The sequence below is a fragment of the Mus musculus genome, chromosome 6 (assembly GCF_000001635.26).
Source record: "Mus musculus strain C57BL/6J chromosome 6, GRCm38.p6 C57BL/6J".
Classification (NCBI taxonomy): Eukaryota; Metazoa; Chordata; class Mammalia; order Rodentia; family Muridae; genus Mus; species Mus musculus.
This window is the reverse complement of record NC_000072.6, coordinates 32,214,336-32,233,374: the sequence shown is the minus strand read 5'-3', so window position 1 is coordinate 32,233,374 and position 19,039 is coordinate 32,214,336. Positions and strand designations below refer to the sequence as shown.

The window sequence follows — 19,039 nt, the reverse complement described above, 5'->3', positions numbered from 1 at the left end:
CAAAGGACTGGGGAGTTTTATACAAGACTGTCTCTTAGTAAAGTCAAAAGCATTACCCATAAAGTCTCACCAACACGACTACCTAAACAAGAGCTAGATTATAAACATGCCAATGCAAATGGGGGTAAGTATATGAAAGAGTCCTCAGCCCCACACAAAGAACTACAGGTAACTAAGGGATGCTGAGAATGTGAGGAGTGTACACAAAGTAGTTTGCCAACAGCAAAAGGTCAGCCCTGAAAACATGTGTGTGAGTAGCATATACACACACATACACACACACACACACACACACACACACACACAGTGACTCCTTTTGGAGCCTCCTGCAAGGCTCCGGCCACAGTAAACCTTCTGGAGCTCCTCGGTTCCCTTTCTTCTCTACCCTGAGAGGCGATGCAGACAGGGTCCTTTTGTTTAGCCAAGAGTGAGGCTGCCAGGTGGCTTTTCATCTGCTGTACCATCTTGCACCCCCAAGTATGCTTTCATCTCACCTCGTGCTGGTTTCGCTGGCTATCACCAGGGGTGTTGAGTTACTTTTCTTCCCCTGAACAAAGAGCACGTTCAGGTGAGCTTATTGGTCTGGAATGGAGAACTGGTGGAGCATTGTAGTTGTGCTATGAACAGCAAGTATTCAGGCATAATTACAATTATTAGAAATAGAATGTCCAGCAACATATGTCGTTTATAGTAACTATATCCCCGTTACAAGGGGTGGTTTTGTTTCAACTAATGATGGCATTGTGATAGCAACTTAGACCCTTAGATCAGTTGCCAGAGCCTGACCAGCAAATAGAAAGGGAGATGAGAGGAGCGATGAAGTGAGGAGAAAGCACACCAGGGTGGCAGCGTCTCCCTGCTTGCTCTCAGTTCTCTTCTCCCAGGAACTTCTAAGGCTTCCTGCTGTCTCCTGGCATGGCCTATGGCCATTTACAGAGCCGCAGGAGCCTCTGTCCTTGTGTGCCCTTAGAGTTGCTGTTTCCTCTATAGCCTCACCTGAACAGAGCCATCTGGCCCACACACTAGGTACTGATGGTTAAGATGAACTGCTATGGAAAACTAATCCATTGGCAAAGAGGTGGTCCTCAATGGGAGGCTGTCCTGTTATTTCTCATCAGAGCTGAAAAAATGTGAGTGATCTGTTACTGAAGCTATGTTCTCTGGGTACCAATCTAGAAGAGCTACACATGGGTGGGTGGGTCCCAGGTGAACCAGCTCAGAAAGGAGGTGCCACATACCACTTTTCCTCTTCAAGTTTAACTAGTGTGCTTCCTTCAGAGAACAACTGTAAGATCAGAGGAGATGAAATACACTCTGTTTGATCTGCTGTGTTGTACTTGAAAGGTTCTCCCAATGTCCACTATCACCCCAATAGCTCTGAGGTGTCCTACACTAGGACAGGTATGACAAACTCTGAGACCATAAAGGTCATGTTCATGCTAGAACTACAGAACCAGAAAGGAGGAGTCTCAGACTGCTATTTATTCTTGATGTTGAATGAAACACACCCTTAGAAATAACGGCCAAAGGCCTTTTTTTTTATCCTGGGCCTGACTTTGGAGAGAAATTACACTATCCCCCATTGTCAGTAATTCTGCTTTAATTCCATCAGACAGCCATTCCTGGGACCCACCTCTGCCATGCCTTTCACCTCCCTTGAGAAAACAAAGCCAAACCCAGCTCAAAAACTTGTCTCCAACCCATGCACACACACACCACACCACCCCCCCTTTCAGGTATTCAATTACTGGGCTGCCATTTCTCCAGACAACTGCACTTTCCATCAATCTCACCTGCCCCTCCCCCTTGGGGTTATGGGTATTTCCTTTCTGTATTATTAGTTCGCTCTCTCCATAAACCAGCCCATCGTAGATCATGCTAATGGCATTATAAACTTGGGGAACAGCAAGAAAATATATGGTGCATTACATCTTTGTATTGAGCATCAGGGGTCTGAGAGGGTGAGTATAAATTTGGGGAGTTGTTAGGGCTACTAGGGCTGGCTCCTGTTTGGAATTGATTGGGGGGAGCTTACGTGGTATTGGGGGAGGAGAAGTAACCTACAAATCATGTTTTCCTTAGCCATTCCAGATCTGATGTCCCCAAGAGCTTTGCATTCTCCCAGTATCACTGTAACAACCAGGAGAAACAGAGCTCTCATCTCGCAAATACACCAGGGGCTGTAAATCCACAAGCCTGTCCCCAGCCCCAGGCAGCTTCAACCCTGAAGGCAGTGTTCTCTTTCCCAACCCAGGAGCATTCTTTATGTCCTTGTTCAATTATTTAAATATGCTGTGAAGCCTCTTCGTAAAGGAGCCATTGGCAAGCTGGACATAGTGGATGGAATGGCAGCTCTCTGGCTTTCATACTGGCTTTGCTCTCCTGTACTCAGCACCCCTAGCCTCATGTTGTGCCTTTAAGTGGAGCCCAAAATATACAAGGGGCCAACTGTTGACCGGGAGTCATCTGGATCCATCTTCAGAATTCCAAGTTACTAAATATTTGCTTGTGCCTCCAGCCACTGTCCCTCCATCCCCTTGGTCTATTCTTACAACTGTAGAATGTAGCCACAGGGTGAAACAGCCTTCAAGGGAAACTGCTTCTTATTGCATGCATTCAAGGCTCCACATAATCTTGTCAAACACAGGTGTTTTCCATTCTGCAAGAGTTGGCCCTTTCAAATGACAGTTCAGTGAAATACCTGCTTTGAAAAGAGAAGGGCAGTATGTTTTTGAGGGAATCAGTATGGGGTTAGATAATCATCTGTGGCTGTAAATAGGACGAGCAGAAGAAAATATTGACTCACCATTTGTGAGTCCTGAGGTTACTGCATATTTGAATTGTCTTCATTGAAATATCAGGATGATGATATGAGTTGTGTTATAAAACAAGATCACACACAGGAAAGAATGTGCGATGGGGGTAGGGACTAAATCCCTGTACCAAGTTAACTACATCAACTAGAATTATAACAGTAGCACAGAATATCTACCATATCGAGCGTCTACTGCTCAGAGATACTGGGCTGAAAATACCAATGATTAAAATAATAAAATACTTCTCTACTGATAAATAGCTCTACCCCCTTGTCGAGCTCACTCACCCCTGCTGTTTACCATTAATCCAGTTGATTGGTATTTTAAATCCCACATTTTTAACTAACTGAGTAGATACTGATTTCATTTTGCTTTCCATTTTTTAAGTTAGCATGTAAAGAAATCTATTTGATCATCCTGTTCGTGTGTGTGTGTGTGTGTGTGTGTGTGTGTGTTATTCTTTGTTCTTGATTGTTTTGAGGAGATAATGTTATTCCTATTATAGAGATGGAAAAGTTGAGCTTCATAATACTTTGCTGTTGAATCTCAGATCATCTATGGAGCTAATACTGGAGCAAAGCAGAAGGAAGACGAGCCATTCTTCACATGTTACATCCATGACATCACGTGTGTCATGGCTCCTTACTAAGCTGTTCTCTAATCTTCTCCAGACAGCAGCTAGGAAGCCTACAATTTGCTTCAATTCTAGAGTTAGTGTCAGATGGAGTTAGTGTCAGATGCCACAGGTTAAATGGCTCAGTGCCACAAGTGCCACAAGCTCACCCCCAATTAGAATGCCCATCACAGGTCCCAACTATGCTCACTTGTGTTTTTCACCAACTGACTACTCCACAAATCTCTTCAAGCTTGATGCTTTGTTGTAATGGGTCACAACTCTCAGAGAAACATTTATTTGCATTCCTTGGCTATTAGAAAAGATGCTGCAAAGGATTCAGAGGAACAGCTGAAAATTCAGTGAAAACTGTCAAAAACAAGTTCTGTGGGGAGGGGCCTAGGGCTTCCATTCCTGCTCCATGTGAATGTTTTCCCTGGACAACCATCCAACTAGGAAGTTCCTGGCTCTTTCATGTAAGGTTGTTAGTTTTTTAAGGTTTATTTTTATTTTTTAGTGTGTGCGTGGATATAGATATACCAGAGGAGGCTGGAAGAGGGTATCAGATCTCTTGGCGCTGGAGATACATATGGTTATGAGCTGCCTGGTGTGGGTGCTAGGGACCAAATTCCAGATGCTCTGTAAGAGCAGCCTGGGCTTGTAACCAATAAGCATCTCCTGAGCGTCTCATGTGGAGTTTCTATGGATGTTCCTTTATGTAGACACGATTGATTAACTCCTCTTGAAGTTCAACCAGCCAGCGGACTTACTCCAGAGAACAGTTGTAAGATCAGAGGAGGTGAAATGTATTCTATTTGATCTGCAATGCTGTTCTTAAAAGGTTCTTCCAACATCCACTACCATGCGCGCTGGCCACTGGTAGTGAACTTAACCTTTAGTTCCTCTCTCTTCTGCAGTATCTGGAAAGATGCTCTCATCCCACAGGTAGCTAGCAAATAGACCCATTCTCAGATGAGCTTTTTCACTGGCATAAATTCAAGTATGGTTAAAAGGAGCTTATTGAAAACAACAGGAAGTTCTCATCCCCAGAATCATTCAGGAAATTCCAAGGGTTCTAGAAGCAGCATGCCAAGAACTAGAGGAAAAGTCCAAATGATACATTTCATATTACGTCCTAATCTCCAGAACCATAAAAAATATCCAGTCCAGACCACATCTTCATTTTGTGGGTGAAGGGAGGGTGTGGTGAGCATACCCAATGCCATTGGTTGACTAGTGAGTCTCAGAGTTTATGGCAATGTAGCAGCAGAATGTTACTTCTGACAAATAGATAGACCCAGGGGACCAGATAGATGCAGTGGGCTACAGTAATGGAACCACTAGGACTCCTTGTATGAGTACTACATGGTTTCCAGAGACCCATCTCCTTGGAGCCTTGGGACCTCCTGTAAGAGGAAAACAAGACTGTGGTGGATCTTCACCACAGCCCCACCTACTGCTCTGAGGCTTGGCTATTCCTTTGTGTTTTAGGTTTGTTGGTTGGTTTGTTTTAATGGTGGTGAAATACACAAATGAAAGCAATCCCATTCTATGGCCAGCTAATGACAGGCTCAGCTTCAGACTCATCCCGTGGGCAAGCAACAATCCCCAACTCTATTAATGATACTCTCTTATGCTTGCAGTCAGCAGCCTAGTTATAACTGTCCTCTGAGAGGCCCCACCCAGCATCTGACTGAACCCACAGCCTAACATTAGCCAGAGGTCAGGGAGTCTTGTAGAAGAGCTGGAGAAAGGACTGAGAGACCAGGAGTGGAGGATAGGGACTCCACAAGAAGACCAACAGAGTCAACTGACCTGGACCCTTGGGGGCTCCCAGAGACTGAACCATCAACCAAAGAGCATACACATGGGCTGGATCTAACCTCCCTCTTGTGCATATGTAGCAAATGTACAGCTTGGTATTCATGTGGGTTCTCCAACAACTGAAGTAGGGGATGTCACTGACTGAGTTGCCTGCCTGTGAATCCTGTTTGCCTAACTGGGCTGCCTCATCTGGCCTCAGTGGGAGAGGATATGCCTAGTCCTGCATTGACTTGAGATGTCATAGTGGGTTGGTACCTGGGTGGAGGTCTTCCCCTTCTCAGAGAAGGTAAGGAGGCAGGGGCTGTGTGTTTGGGGAGACTTGGGGAGGGCTGCAATTTGGATATTAAATAAATAAATAAATAAATAAATAAATAAATAAATAAATAGGGTCAATGCCATTCTAACTCAACATTACAGGGTTCTGCCTACCAGAACAGAACCATCTCAGGACTCTCAAGAGGAGAGGCCAGACAGAAGGCATGCCTCCATACTTGGCTCTCCTATTGCTTGGGGCACTCGAAGGCATTGAAATGAGTCAGGTCCAGTGAGAGAGACATGAAGTCTAGAAGGCTGGAATACTCTGATGGGAAGTGACATAATTCTGGTAAAGGTAGAGAGGCAGGAGTGGGCTAAAAGTGTCCTATAGGTCAGAGGAAGAATTTAGAAAAGAAAGAGGACAGAGCTGCAACCTGAGCTGAGAGAGGCAAGGAAAGAAGGAACCCTTGCTGGATGCTGGCTTTCTCTGAGCCATACCCATGGTAACTCATTCGATCTCCAGGACATACATTTGGAGGAAGAATTGTCATCCCAGAGTTAGGTCAGCCAATGACAAGAGCGCTCTTAATGAGTGAGCAGGAGGAAACACGGACTCACCAACTCAATTCTATGACTTCCCAGCATCTCTCTCTAGCCACAGAACCCCAAATGTCAGAGTCCCTAAGCCCCTGGGCTGACAAATAGTTTTTTTTTGTTGTTGTTTTTTTTTTTTTTTTTGAGGACTGTGGCAACTGACATTTCCCATGAGTCTATAGGTGGCTTTGCACCTGGCATTTTAGCAGACAGCAGGTCAGTCTGGGATGATAGGTGGGAGGAAGGGCAGGGTGGTGGAGATGGCCTCTTCATGCCTTGTTGCCTAGGGGAAAATTGCCGTTTTACATTTCAATTAAGCAGGGGCACAGGGGTCAAACATCAGCACTACTTAGAGGAAGATGTGTCCAGCCCATCCCTGGGCCTCTCCAATTATTATTAATGAACTTCCTCTCAGAACTGCCAACCTTTTTATATGCAAACTAGGCCTTTATGGGGCCACTGCTAATCAGGACTCATTAGAGCACTCCTAACAAGCTTCAGTGAGAATCTTACAGGGACAAGTGAGGAAGGCTTTGGCTCTTGCCATCTTCTGGACAGAGCAGGGCTCCAGCTCTGCTCAGATGGATGTCACTGCTCCATCTGGCTGAGAGATTCCATTCAGAGGGGGTTTTCCTCACCAGGACCTGTTCTTTCACAAAAGGGAGGAAAGATACCCATCTTCCAACATTGAGTACTTTTTTTCCTCACCCTGACTCAGTTTCTCCTTTAGGAAGGGGTCTGTCAGATTGTTCAGAGGAGTATGGAATTCCAGGCTCCCTGGGACTGATCATGGGTAGCAACACTCGGTTAGGGGTGTGGAGGTGAGAGGTATCGGTGTACCTGGCTCTCTCACCAAGTGTGAGCACAGGCCCAGATCTCTGCAAGGATGACTGTCCAGACTTAGGAGCAGATAGGTCTACACTCCCCCAAGGACTGGCACATGACTTCCAGTTCTTCATAGAACTGCTATCCATAGTCTTTCAGGCCCATGTATCTCCTATTCAGCCTAAGCATGAATCTCTCCAAGGAACCATTCCTCTTGCTTATCTATACCACATTCACATCTTGTCAGAGCATGCAGGACTAGATAGATAGATTCAGTTGGTGGGCAGAAATTGAGCCTCTAAGACTCACTATGTGAATACCTCATAGTTCCTAGATACCCACCTCTTCAAAACCTTAGGACTTCCTGTATGGGGAAGATCGAGGCTGTGGTATGTCCTCACCCTTAGTCTCTTAATTCCCTGAGACTTTGCCACTTCTCTGTTTTAAGTTTTCTGGTTGGTTGGCTTTAACGGCAGTGCAACACACAAATGAATAGACTATTCTAACCTATTTCAAGGGTCCAGATAAGTACAATCACACTGTATATCCAACCGCACAGTCCCCAACTGAGGCTCTCCCAGTAGAGCAACATTTACATTTCCCCTTATTTTAGATATCATCATTCTCCTTTCTGTCTTGAAATATGACTACTTTCTCTAGCTGCCCTGTGCACATGAAGTCATGCAGAATTTGTCATTGTGGGGCTAGCTTATTTCACTTAGCGTAATGTCTTCAGTGTTTAGCAATGCTGTTATGTGGGTCAGAATTTTCACCCCATTTAAGGATGGATACTTTGCCATTGTGTGGGTATGATATGCATAATTAGATGTATATATTGATGATAGAGATAGACATAGGGATAGATAGATAGATAGATAGATAGATAGATAGATAGATTAGATAGATAGATAGATAGATAGATAGATAGATAGATAGATAGATAGATAGATAGATAGATAGATGATAGATTAGATAGATAGATAGATAGATAGATAGATAGATAGATAGATAGATAGATAGATACTTTCATCCATCTACAGACACTTAGGATGCTTCTGCCTCTCAGCTATTGTCACTGATGCCACTGTGAATGTGGCATACAAGAGTCTGTCAAGTTTCTGTCCTTAGCTATTTGGGGGACTTCTGCAGGATGGGATATCACTGTGTGCTGTCCCCCATTCTTCTCAGGATACCCATTTCCTATCTAATAGACACAGGGATGTTGAATCTCAGTATAGAGGTGTAACGGATCAGAAGCTCAGTGTCACCCAGGGACATCTGTCAGTGACATAAGGAATCAGTGGCTCATTTGCTTTGAGAGACAGCTTCCAGTTATCTATAAGATCCCTCTAGTACCCTTCCCCACTGGTTTTTTTAATCAATATCACTCCATGGAGACCATCACTGTGTCTGAACATCCCAAGGAAGGACATGCTTGCTCTGGTCAGCCTGCTCAAATGTCATCTAGTTTGATAGTGCCTGGACAGAGGGAGGAACCTGGGGACAGTGGGACCTTCCTGGCACAAAGCAGAGTACCCACCATATCGTCTTCTGACTCTATTATCCCCTAAGCCCATCCTTGCCTCTCAAGTTAGTGCTGAGTATCTCAAAAGAAAGGGGCCCAGTGACTCATTTCATCCACAGCAAAGGTCCTCTGTGGTCCCAGGGCTAACAGTGCAGTTGCAGGCATCAAAGAGGAACACTGTGTATCTGCCCTGAGGGGCATTTCTTCCCTTTCAATCATCGTCAACATTCACTCAGAAGCTTCTAGACTGAAAAATCCACTGAATACCACTCCAGAATATTTCCAAATGCTTCACTCAACCCACATACTAGAGGCCCTCTCTGTTTCCCCAGCTGTGGTCCAGGTTTGAGTTCTATGGACAGAGCTGAGGCCCAGGCTGTTGCTTCCATGTGGATCTCCCCGTATGGCCAATCTGTCCTCACTTCTGGCTGCCTGGAACTTGGCAGGCAAAGATGCCATCAGTCCCTAGAGGAGCAGGATGCCCAAACAGCAGGGTCAGTCTCTGCCAAGGAAGGAAAGGAATTGGGAGGGGACCACAAGCCTGTTAGAGCATCTTGGGTGGTATAAACTGGCACTAAAATTAACCTGAAGAGGACAAGGATAACAGTGGCACTAAGACTTGAGATTTCTCATTCCTACTCCTTCCCTTATGTGGGCATGTGGCCATCTGGGGAACTGGCTATAACAGAACAAAGATCAACATCTGTGTAATGTTTGCAGAGGTCACTGTCCTTTTGGTGTCCCACATGCCGAAGCTGAGCCATGCCTTCTGTCCCCAGGACTGCCCCCAGCTGCTGCGAGTGGACAAGATCCTCGTTCCAGTAGAGGTGATCAAGCCCATCACTCTGAAGGCTAAGAACCTCCCACAGCCTCAGTCGGGACAGAGAGGCTACGAGTGCATCTTGAACATCCAGGGCATCGAGCAGAGGGTACCTGCTCTGCGCTTCAACAGCTCCAGTGTGCAGTGTCAGAACACCTCCGTGAGTCACTCTCCTGGCCCTGTTACTATGGCTCAATGAGCCCCATCAGCTCAGCTCTGCTGGGCTTGTTATACCATAGATCACTGGGATCCATGCCCACTGAAATTCTCTTCCTAATCCTACTCTTTCCTGTCCAATCCAGTCCCTGAACCTACGGTTTAATAGCTACCAAAAAAATCTACTAGCTGTGAACTCTGATTGTAGCCATTGTGTGATCAGGGTCACCTGCCCAAGACATACTCTTGGACCAGTATAGGGTTCTGGAGCCCTGTCTGTGGGCAGATGTAATGCTCTAGAAGGGAGACTTAGGCCCTTCCTTCTCACCTAGCCTGACTTGTGTTACATTCAAGTCCAGAAAAGCCCACCACTGCCATTAATCCTACACAAAAGCTGTGTCTTAGCAAAGAATGCCTGGGGACAGATCAAGTAACAGCATCAACCACCATTGTTGCAGTGGGATTGGCTTGGATCAGATGGCCCCTGCCCAGTGTGTATAAGCTCCATAGTTAAAGCTAAGTTCTGCCAGTGGGAGTCTGCAGCCCCCAGCTGCCAACAGCTGCCCACTGGATCCTTAGGGAACTGTGTCCCTGACTATGTGCCCCTTTCCACCCAGATTATTCCTTTCCTTCCCACTTTGCCTTCAAGCCCTGGTTCTGCTCCCCTTCACTCATCTAGGCTCTTCCCCTAGATGCCTAAGGTCAGCTGATGTCGGGTTAAGGACTTAGGGACCTATGATGTTTTCCAGCAATGAAAACCCACATGGTTCTTCACTGCACAACAGAGAAGCAGAAGTCAGGTGTAGTGCCTGTGCCTATAACCCCAGCATTTGAGAGATTGTTGCAGGATGGTGACCACAAGTCTGAACCTAACGTGGGCTACAGGAACTCTGTCTCAAAAATAAAAATAAAAATAAACAGAAAAAGAAAAAGAAAAAATGAGTGAGAAAGAAGAGGAGGAGAGGAAGGGAAAGAATATAAAGGCCCAGGTTGGGGTGGAGATCCAGGTTTGGGGAGCTGAGATTGATGCAATTTGGGCACCCTGTTTAGTGTCAAAATGTAAAAAGTATAAAATTTGATTTGTGGGCAAGTCTTAGCAGGGCACCTGAGAGCAAATCAAAACCCTAAAGCTGAGGCTCTGTTTGCTGCCAGGCAACCTGCCCCTGCCCAAAGGAGATTGACTTAACTCAAGGTCACACTGGTGAGAAGAGGCTTGCTGGCTTTAGAGTTCTCTTCTGTGTGTCATGCTGTCTCCCAACCACACATCTAGTTGCTATTGAGTAGGTAAACACAGTGGCTTTATTTGAGAGTGCAACTTGAGGCCCAACTGCAAAGGAATGCCCTGATTTTCCTTTAGGAAGTAGTCTGGGAACAAATAGGGCTAAGAAAAACACATATGCCTGCTCTGTGTCACTCAGCAATGCAGGGACTGATCTGTTTCCACAGCTTCTTGGGGTTGAGGGGGGTACCTCTCCTGCTTCTACGATCAGCCAGACTAGTTTCCAGATATCTGCAGTGTTCTAACCCTGCGAGTACAGGGGACACGAGCTATGTCATCAAATATCTTGAGCTCAAGCAAATCAGCCCCAATGGTTTGGCTCAAGTAATTCTCCCCCTAACAAGAAGAGAGGGGAAGCTGGGATTCCCCACTGGACTCCACAGATACAGTGAGATTTCAGGTCATAGAGAAGACAGGCTGTCTTCTTAGGAGAAGCTGCCCCAGGGTGTGGGAAAATGTCTGGAGTGAGGAGTCTGTGACCTTGGTCACAGAGAGAGGGTCACAAATGTCATAAGATGCCCCTGGGACCCCCATGCATAGCCTAACCTGATTTTATAAATCCCCAATCATACCTTCCTCTGTGCCCTGGAAATTAACTAACCTTCCAAGAAGCTGGTTTAGACCAGTGGCTTGCTCTCTTCAGTGCTGGACCAAAAGCAGGCTGGATTACCATGTCCATGGAAGGTCTTATCGCTGTGTCCTTCACAACCATCGACCAAGGGACACTTGCCCAATGAGCTCTTGGTAGTCACAGGAGAGTCTCTGGATATGAGGTTGATACTAGGGGGTGCCTAAGAAAAGGGTACAAGGGAGTAGGTCAGTATTGTCCCCTCCCTTTTCCATGATGTCCCATGAGCACTTGGTGCTATCACCCAGTCAGCATGAATGAATATACTACAGGACATTATGGGTGTCTGTCTTCTCTGTCTGATTCTAATGTCCAGGGTTTAAGGACTCAAAAGGTGACACACTCCCCCATGGGGACCCTTTCATCTAGAAACCCAGTGCTCCAGAGCCTGTGCTTATGTGTGCTTCTGGTGCAGGCCCAGGCCTCTATGAGCTCTCAGCCTCAGATGCTTCCAGATCTACTTCTGGAAAATGTGGACTCTTGTGGCTGGCTGTATACAGAAGCCAAGGCTCTGACCATCCACCAAGGACAGCATTGGGCCCTTTGGGGGGGCTTCAGAGACTCCACTGCTCTGTCCTCAGCCAGCTCTAGTTTCAGCCAGCTCTGAGGCATCAGGGCTCTCATACAACCTCAGCCACCTCTGCCCTCATGACCTTTTTTACTTTAACAACCCTAGTGAGAAGTCTCGGGCACTGAGACAGTAGGAGTGGTAACTTCAAAACAGATTCCAAGAGGAATCTCCTGTCCCTACTAGATCCCTTGGAATCCTACAGTTCAGGAAGGCTCAGCCCTGACTTTTCCCAGGAGCATCTTTGGGAGGCTGGGGAGATCAGGTAGATCCCAGGAGTTCATCTTAGCCAGGATGCCATGTAGCTTCATTAATCTGGCACATTAAGGCCGATGGGGGCACTTTCAGACCCACTGTTTGGGGACAGGCCTGGGGCCAGTGGCTATAGCTCCTGGGGACAGTGGGAGGAGCAGAGGAATGGTTGCAGGCAGCCACGGAGGAGCCGCTATAGGGATGCGTGGCCTACTTTAGACCAAGGCTCCAGGAAAATGTCAAGTGATGCTAATAATAGAGCCTGCCACCTCCTCTCACGCTGGCGGTCACGAGCATGAGTGGGCTGCAAAGGGCACCAGCCCACCGCAGTGCTGGTCAAAGAGGGAAGGAGGCCATGAAGCCAGCCAGAGCCCTGGAAATAGACATAGTGCCCCCAACCAGCTCCTGCTGTATTCTAGTGCTTTGGGGGCTTGCTTATTCAAACAGCAGAAGTCCCTAGCAGAATCTCTCAGCACTTGGGACAAGACAGTTCTGTTCAGAGACAAGAATAACTTCATGTAGAGGTCTTCCCTGGCTTACAAGGAGAGAAATCTGGGGGCCATACAACCCTAAGGGGATGAAGAAGTCATCACCAAAGAGATGGAGGTACACTAGCCTTGATTGAGACAATTAACCTCCTGGCCTTCAGGAGCCTGCAACCTCTCCTGCTTCCTGCATTCTGTGTCCTGTGCAGCCCGAACTTTGTACAGATGAACTGTCTGCTGATTGTAGAGAGCTATATAAATGCTAAGTGGAGCAGAGTGAGGTAGGTCAGAGGGATGGTCCAAGCTGCCCAGCCTGGGGACATACAGAGAGTTCCTACTGTGCCCTATCTGTCCCATATAGATGCAGGTCACCTAGACAGGGCAGATCTGCAGAACACAGAGAATTCCCCAGAGGCTCAGGACTGGTGGGGGCACCTGGGGTTAATGATGTCTACAGTATTTTCTAGTTGCAACCTCAGAAAATAGGAGAGAGAAAGAAAAGGCATTGCCCAGTGTATTTGATCCATGGAGACTTTTGTTTTTCAGTTTTCTTCAAAAGGCAAATGCACACAGACATGTGCACGCAGCAGAACACATAAGCAGTCTCATGTGCACACAGCTCCATATGTACCAAGTGTCTGGCACACAAACACTCAGTTCGTGGCTGCTATTATTATTCCCCATAAACATAAACACAGGCAGCACAAATAGAGTTTCACAGAGCATCCCCAGGTGTATACACTCAGATCAAAACACACAGCATTCTTCGGGGCTTTGAGCAGGTGACAGACGCTATGCTTCGAGCTCTGTATGTATTATCTCCAGGCCACATGGCAATCATCCAAGGTGTGTGATGTTTCTTAATTCCAACTTTCCAAACTTTGGTCATTTACTTGTGTTCATGTTTCTCTCTCTCTCTCTCTCTCTCTCTCTCTCTCTCTCTCTCTCTCTCTCTCTCTCTCTCTCTCCCTCTCTCCTTTTTTCCCTTCCCCCTATGTGTGTATGTGAGATATACATACATACGTACTCATACATATTAACATGTAATCATGTTTGCACACACAGACAATCTCATATATGCATAGTAAGAATTTCTTGTATATTCCTGAGTCATTTCAGAATCATCCTGAGGGGGGCCTGAAGACTTCACTGATATCTGGCTTAATCCATTCCAGTTAACACCTGCTGTTCCCACATTAGGTCCTGGCTAGAGTTGACTTGAGAGACATACAGAGGCTTCAAGCCGGACTTAGTCATCCCTGTAACTTTCTAAAGCTCAAGTCTGTGGATGTCCAGTGCTGCCAGATGTCCCTGCTCAGGTAGACCAGATGACTCTACCTAAGGCCTCCAGTGGGGAGTTTGAGTCCTTAATCATCTCACCACACTGGGGATTATAGGTCTGCAAAGAAGCAGAAGGGATGGAATGGGGAAGAGGAGACTGAGAGAGAGGTCAGCAAGTACCCCACTGCTTTCTCTCACAAAAGGGAGGTTATCTCCTCCTCTCTCCTCTGGGCAGTCCCTGACTCCATACCTCTGGTAGGTTTATTATTTTATTGGTCAACAGCAGAACCACAATGGGGAAAACTCTATAAAAAACGTCCCCATTTCCATACAATGGAATTGTCCACTTCTGAGCTAGGGCCCTGGGATTTGCACCTCACACCTCATTCTAATGAGAAATCCTTAGTCTGCTCCACATGGCTAGAGTGACACAACTTGGGGTGATCCAATGTTGTGTGACAAAACTTATTTTCTGGGGAGATACAACATATATGTCTCCTCACTCCAGATAGGGAACACATGACAGACGAATGTAAGGATACCCCCAGAATCCAGCTTAGAGAAACAATAAGTTTTATTGGGATTACTTACAGGAGTCTGGGTGAGGGATTGCTCACAGGGACAGAAATGACTCAAAGACAGCTGCATCACCAAGCCTACTCCAGCATGCGTGACTTCTCCAAAAGCTGGGAACCTGGAGCACACTGCACAGCTTGGAGTCAGCTCAGCAGGTTGGAGAGTGTCTTTTCCAGTTGCACGAGGTTGGTTTAAACCTCTCCCAGGCAGCTCTGCTGGTTTCTGCTTCTTCCAGGCAGCTGACTGGGTCTGAGAGTCTTTGCAGCCTGACTTGTCTGAGAGTCTTCTTTGTAACTTTATTGCTTACTCTGGGAGGGAGGGGCCCAATGAATATAGTCAGTTTTAGGGATTTCCTGATGATTAAGTTGACTTCTCCCACTTACAGTTTTACTTTTCAGTTACCCATGATCAACCACACTCAAAAACTATTAAGTAGAATATAACAGAAGTAAATTTTTGATAGGAATCCTCACCCTTTTCCCATTGTATCCATCCCATATATAGCAGCTGCCTGTTAGGTACTTAGCTAACAACTTATTTATCATGTTGCTTTTTATTTTTAAGTTTTTTTGAGACAGGTTCTCATTATGTATCCTTGGCTGGCCTAAAACCCACTATGTAGACCAGGCTGTCCTGGGACTCACAGAGATTGTCCTGCCTCTGGTTAGATTCAGGGTGTAGACCACCAAGTAGGCTCTTGGTTGTCATGTTGACTGATAGAAAATTATCAGCTTGCTAGAGAGGAGGGAAGAGGGGAACACGCACATACATTTGCAATATGTTGTAATTATTCTTTTTTAGTTATTGTTGTTAATCTCATACTGTGCCTGAATTCTACATCTTTGGTTTGTATGTGCAAAATAGGAAGAGCAGAGTTAGATCCTAGCTGTGGTTTCGGACATCTACTGAGGGCTCCTGAGTATATTTCTCAGATTTGGGGGATGCACCTGCACTGAGTCAAACCCTCTGCTGTCATCTCTTCAGGGCAAAGAGCCTTTGCCTTCTTCTCTGTACCCAGCAGGTGTCAGTCACAGATCTGCTGAGTGAGAATATGAACAATGTGCTGGGATCCTCACCAGACATTGCTGGCCTGGCGAGATCTCTCCCCAGAGATTCTCACCAGGCCAGCAATGTCTATTATCTGTGGCTCATTGGAAGTCCTGTGGCTAGCTTAGAGAAGGGACAGATTCTACCATCTCACTTACACACACACACACACACACACACACACACACACACACTCACACACACTCACACACACATACTCACACTCACACTCACACACACACACACACACACACACACACTCACACCAGTCTAAGTCCTCCAAAATTCAGCTCCAGGCTGAAAGAGCCCAGTGGATTTGCCAGTATGAATTCTAACCAAGCCCAGTGGATGCATCTTTTCAACAAAATGCCAGTTCTCAGCCAGTCCTGAACAGAAAACTTGTAACAATTCAATACCTGCATCCTACCCGCTGTGACAGGAAGGTCTGCTGGTATAGTAAGAAAAGTGGCAGGCAGTGCTACCCACGGCAAGCTAAGCTCCCTCTGTCTCTGCCTCTCTCTTCACTGACCAGTAATTGCAGTTGAAAGCAGAGCGGGGGCTGCCACACATGGAGCCTTCTTGCTACACCCAGCATCCCCAAGTCAGCATCTTCTTCCCACCATCCAGCCCCATCTCACTCAGGACCCACCCTTGCTCAGAGCACCCTTGAAGAGAGCAGGCAGTAGATCCGAATGATAAGCTCGATGTGAGGGTATCCTCCATCATTTCAGGGTAACGGGGTAACAGTGTGGTGGGAAGCATTTGAAATCTTTTTCAGATTCCTAGGCTTATTCTGCTGGCAGCAGGGACTGGGTGGGAGCATAGGGTACCCTTCCCTTCCCTAAAGCTTCTATGAGATCTGCTTCCTTCTTGTTATTCCTCCCCTTTGAGCATCACTCCTTCTTACTCATTGCTACTCACTCCCTCTGCCTGTGCTCAGTGCTCTCTCATTCTAGGTTCCTGGAAAAGAGACAACCTGCACTGAACGTTTTCTGATAGTTAATAGTAAGAGTTAGTTCCCTGTAGAGTTGCAATCAGACAGAGCCCATTGACCAGAGTTCTCTGGGCAGTCAAGACAGAACAGGGCTCTTTCCTGAACTAAAATCCTGCCCCCTCCTTGAGACTCATGGTATTAGAACTTTATCCAAGCTATTTCTGTGTTTCCCCTTTGAGAATTCCATACATGTACAATACAATATGATCATATTACCACTCCCAGTTTTCCCCTCCAACTCTCCCAGGAACACACACACACACACTTCCCAAACTCATAAATTCATTTCCTTCTCCTCTTCCTCTTCCTCCTATCTTTCTTCTTTTCTTAATAACCTAATAAGTTATTTTCTGCTATCCATATATGCATGAGTACAGAGCTATCTGCTGGGATAGCTTGGGCAACTTACTAGTGGCCATATCCCCAAAGAAAACAATCCCCTGCTACCAGCTTTTAACTGCTAGTTCCTCCTCAGTTGGTGGGGCCTTATGAGTTCCTCATCCACCCATACTACAAATAGACTTGTGCATGTCTTGTGCAGGTTGCCACAGCTGCTATGAGTTCATGAGTGTGGTACCCAAATCTTGTTCAGAAGACAGCATTTCACCGCACGCCTCTCCGTCCTTTGGCTCTTATATTCTTTCTATGTTCTCTTATGTTCCCTAGCCTTGGTAGGGTTCCCCTGGACATGAGAGTTGATAATCATGTTCCATTTGGGCCAAAACACTCATTATCACTTATTTTCAGTGCATTGACCAGTTATGAGTCTCTGCATGACTGTTGTGGTCTGTTTCTTGAACCAGTTCCCGCGCATGTACTATTACACAGATCTGTTCCTGTGCAGATATACTATTGCACAGATAGACTGTGCACAGATGTGTTACCAGTGAGGTATTCTATAGAGTCCCAGCCCCACTTTCTACATTATCATCTCTGCCCCTCAATCTGACCATAGATATGTGTATATATGTTCATAAGTATACACATATACACAGCCTTGGCCAGCCCTTAACCCTGTGTGCTCTTGGCTAAGTACTCAGGTCTCCATAGAAATCTCTGTAACAGCTTTTTCTCTGCTCTTCCCTCACCCCCTCTATCTGGCTGCAGTATTCCTATGAAGGAATGGAGATCAACAACCTGCCAGTGGAGTTGACAGTCGTGTGGAATGGACACTTCAACATTGACAACCCAGCTCAGAATAAAGGTGTGAAGAGGCCAGGGCTGGTGGAGAAGACAGGGCGGGGTGGGAGCGAGATAAGGGAGGGAAGGAGAGGGCGGAGCAACACTACATTCCTAGGAAGTTGCCATCTCTGTCATCTTGTCTCTACCTCCCAGCAGCTGTCAATCTCCCTTGGGCTTTGAGCCTTTCCTTCACAGACCTCGCTCGGTTCCATCCACTTTTGCCTGTCACTTCTTGACCCTGGGCTCTGTCCTGGGATGGCTCCCAGGAGTGGGGAAGAGTGGGTGGAGCTTGCTGGGAGGGATGGCTGAGACCAAATGGAGATTCACAGTTTCCCGGTGGCCACTTTCAGCCCCTCCCCATCCCAAAACGCCTCTTGTCCTTGTCTTCCAAAGTTTACCTCTACAAGTGTGGAGCCATGCGCGAGAGCTGTGGGCTGTGCCTCAAGGCCGACCCGGATTTCGAGTGTGGCTGGTGTCAGAGCCCAGGCCAGTGTACCCTGCGCCAGCACTGCCCTGCCCATGAGAGCCGGTGGTTGGAACTGTCGGGGGCCAACAGCAAGTGCACCAACCCTCGTATCACAGAGGTAAGCTGCTGTCCCACCTGTAACCCACTTCAGGCTGCAGAGCTACTTTATTATCTTGCCAGGGCATAGGCCTCTCAAGATAGGGCCTAGCTATGCTGTTGGTCACCTGCATCAATCATCAGGTAGACTTAGATGCTCTGACTAGCCAGCCATAGCCTCGGTCTCTTCCACAGCTTCTTCTGGAAGCTTAGGCTTGATTCAGAGACCTTTCCTTTACCCAGGAAGTTTGGAGACAGAAAGGGGCCCCACTACCTGTTAAAGTCTTAGTCTTCCCTCCTTCCTTCCATCTCCCTTCCTCCTGGCCAAACATTTCAGTGGCAAGACTGTGAAACTTTATCAGCAGTAGCATCACTAAACATTGAACACATTTGGTCCAGGGGGCAGAGCCCAGCTCTGGGCAGCAGCAGAAAACCACAACAGAGAGACACCAGTACTTGCCCCAATAAGACCTGAGCTGTAGAAGTATATCTGAATACAGTTTATGAGTCTAACTGCAGAGCAGAAAAGAGCAGGGCAGAGCACAGCACACAGGTAGTGGGGACAAAGGAGGGTCTGTATAGGTCTTCATCAGCATGCCTCACCTATACAGGAGTCTGCTGTGTCACAGAGAGTTCCAGGAACTGGCTTGAAGGCATGGTGCTTCCTTTGTAGCACACTTTGGAAACTCATCAGCCTCCCTTACCTCCTTCTTAACTCATCGCCATTCTGGTTAAAATCACTACCAAGAGTGTCTAA

At 46.7% G+C, this 19,039-nt stretch overlaps 1 protein-coding gene across 1 annotated transcript in view; it reads left to right on the top strand.

Annotated features, from left to right (window-relative positions):
- Window positions 1–19,039, top strand: part of Plxna4 (plexin A4) — a 443,650-nt gene that overhangs the window by 354,818 nt on the left and 69,793 nt on the right. Inside the window, exons 10-12 of the mRNA NM_175750.3 lie at window positions 9,232–9,432; window positions 17,646–17,742; window positions 18,114–18,304. Of these exons, the coding sequence (NP_786926.2) occupies window positions 9,232–9,432; window positions 17,646–17,742; window positions 18,114–18,304 (489 nt within the window). The remainder of the gene's footprint in view (window positions 1–9,231; window positions 9,433–17,645; window positions 17,743–18,113; window positions 18,305–19,039) is intronic.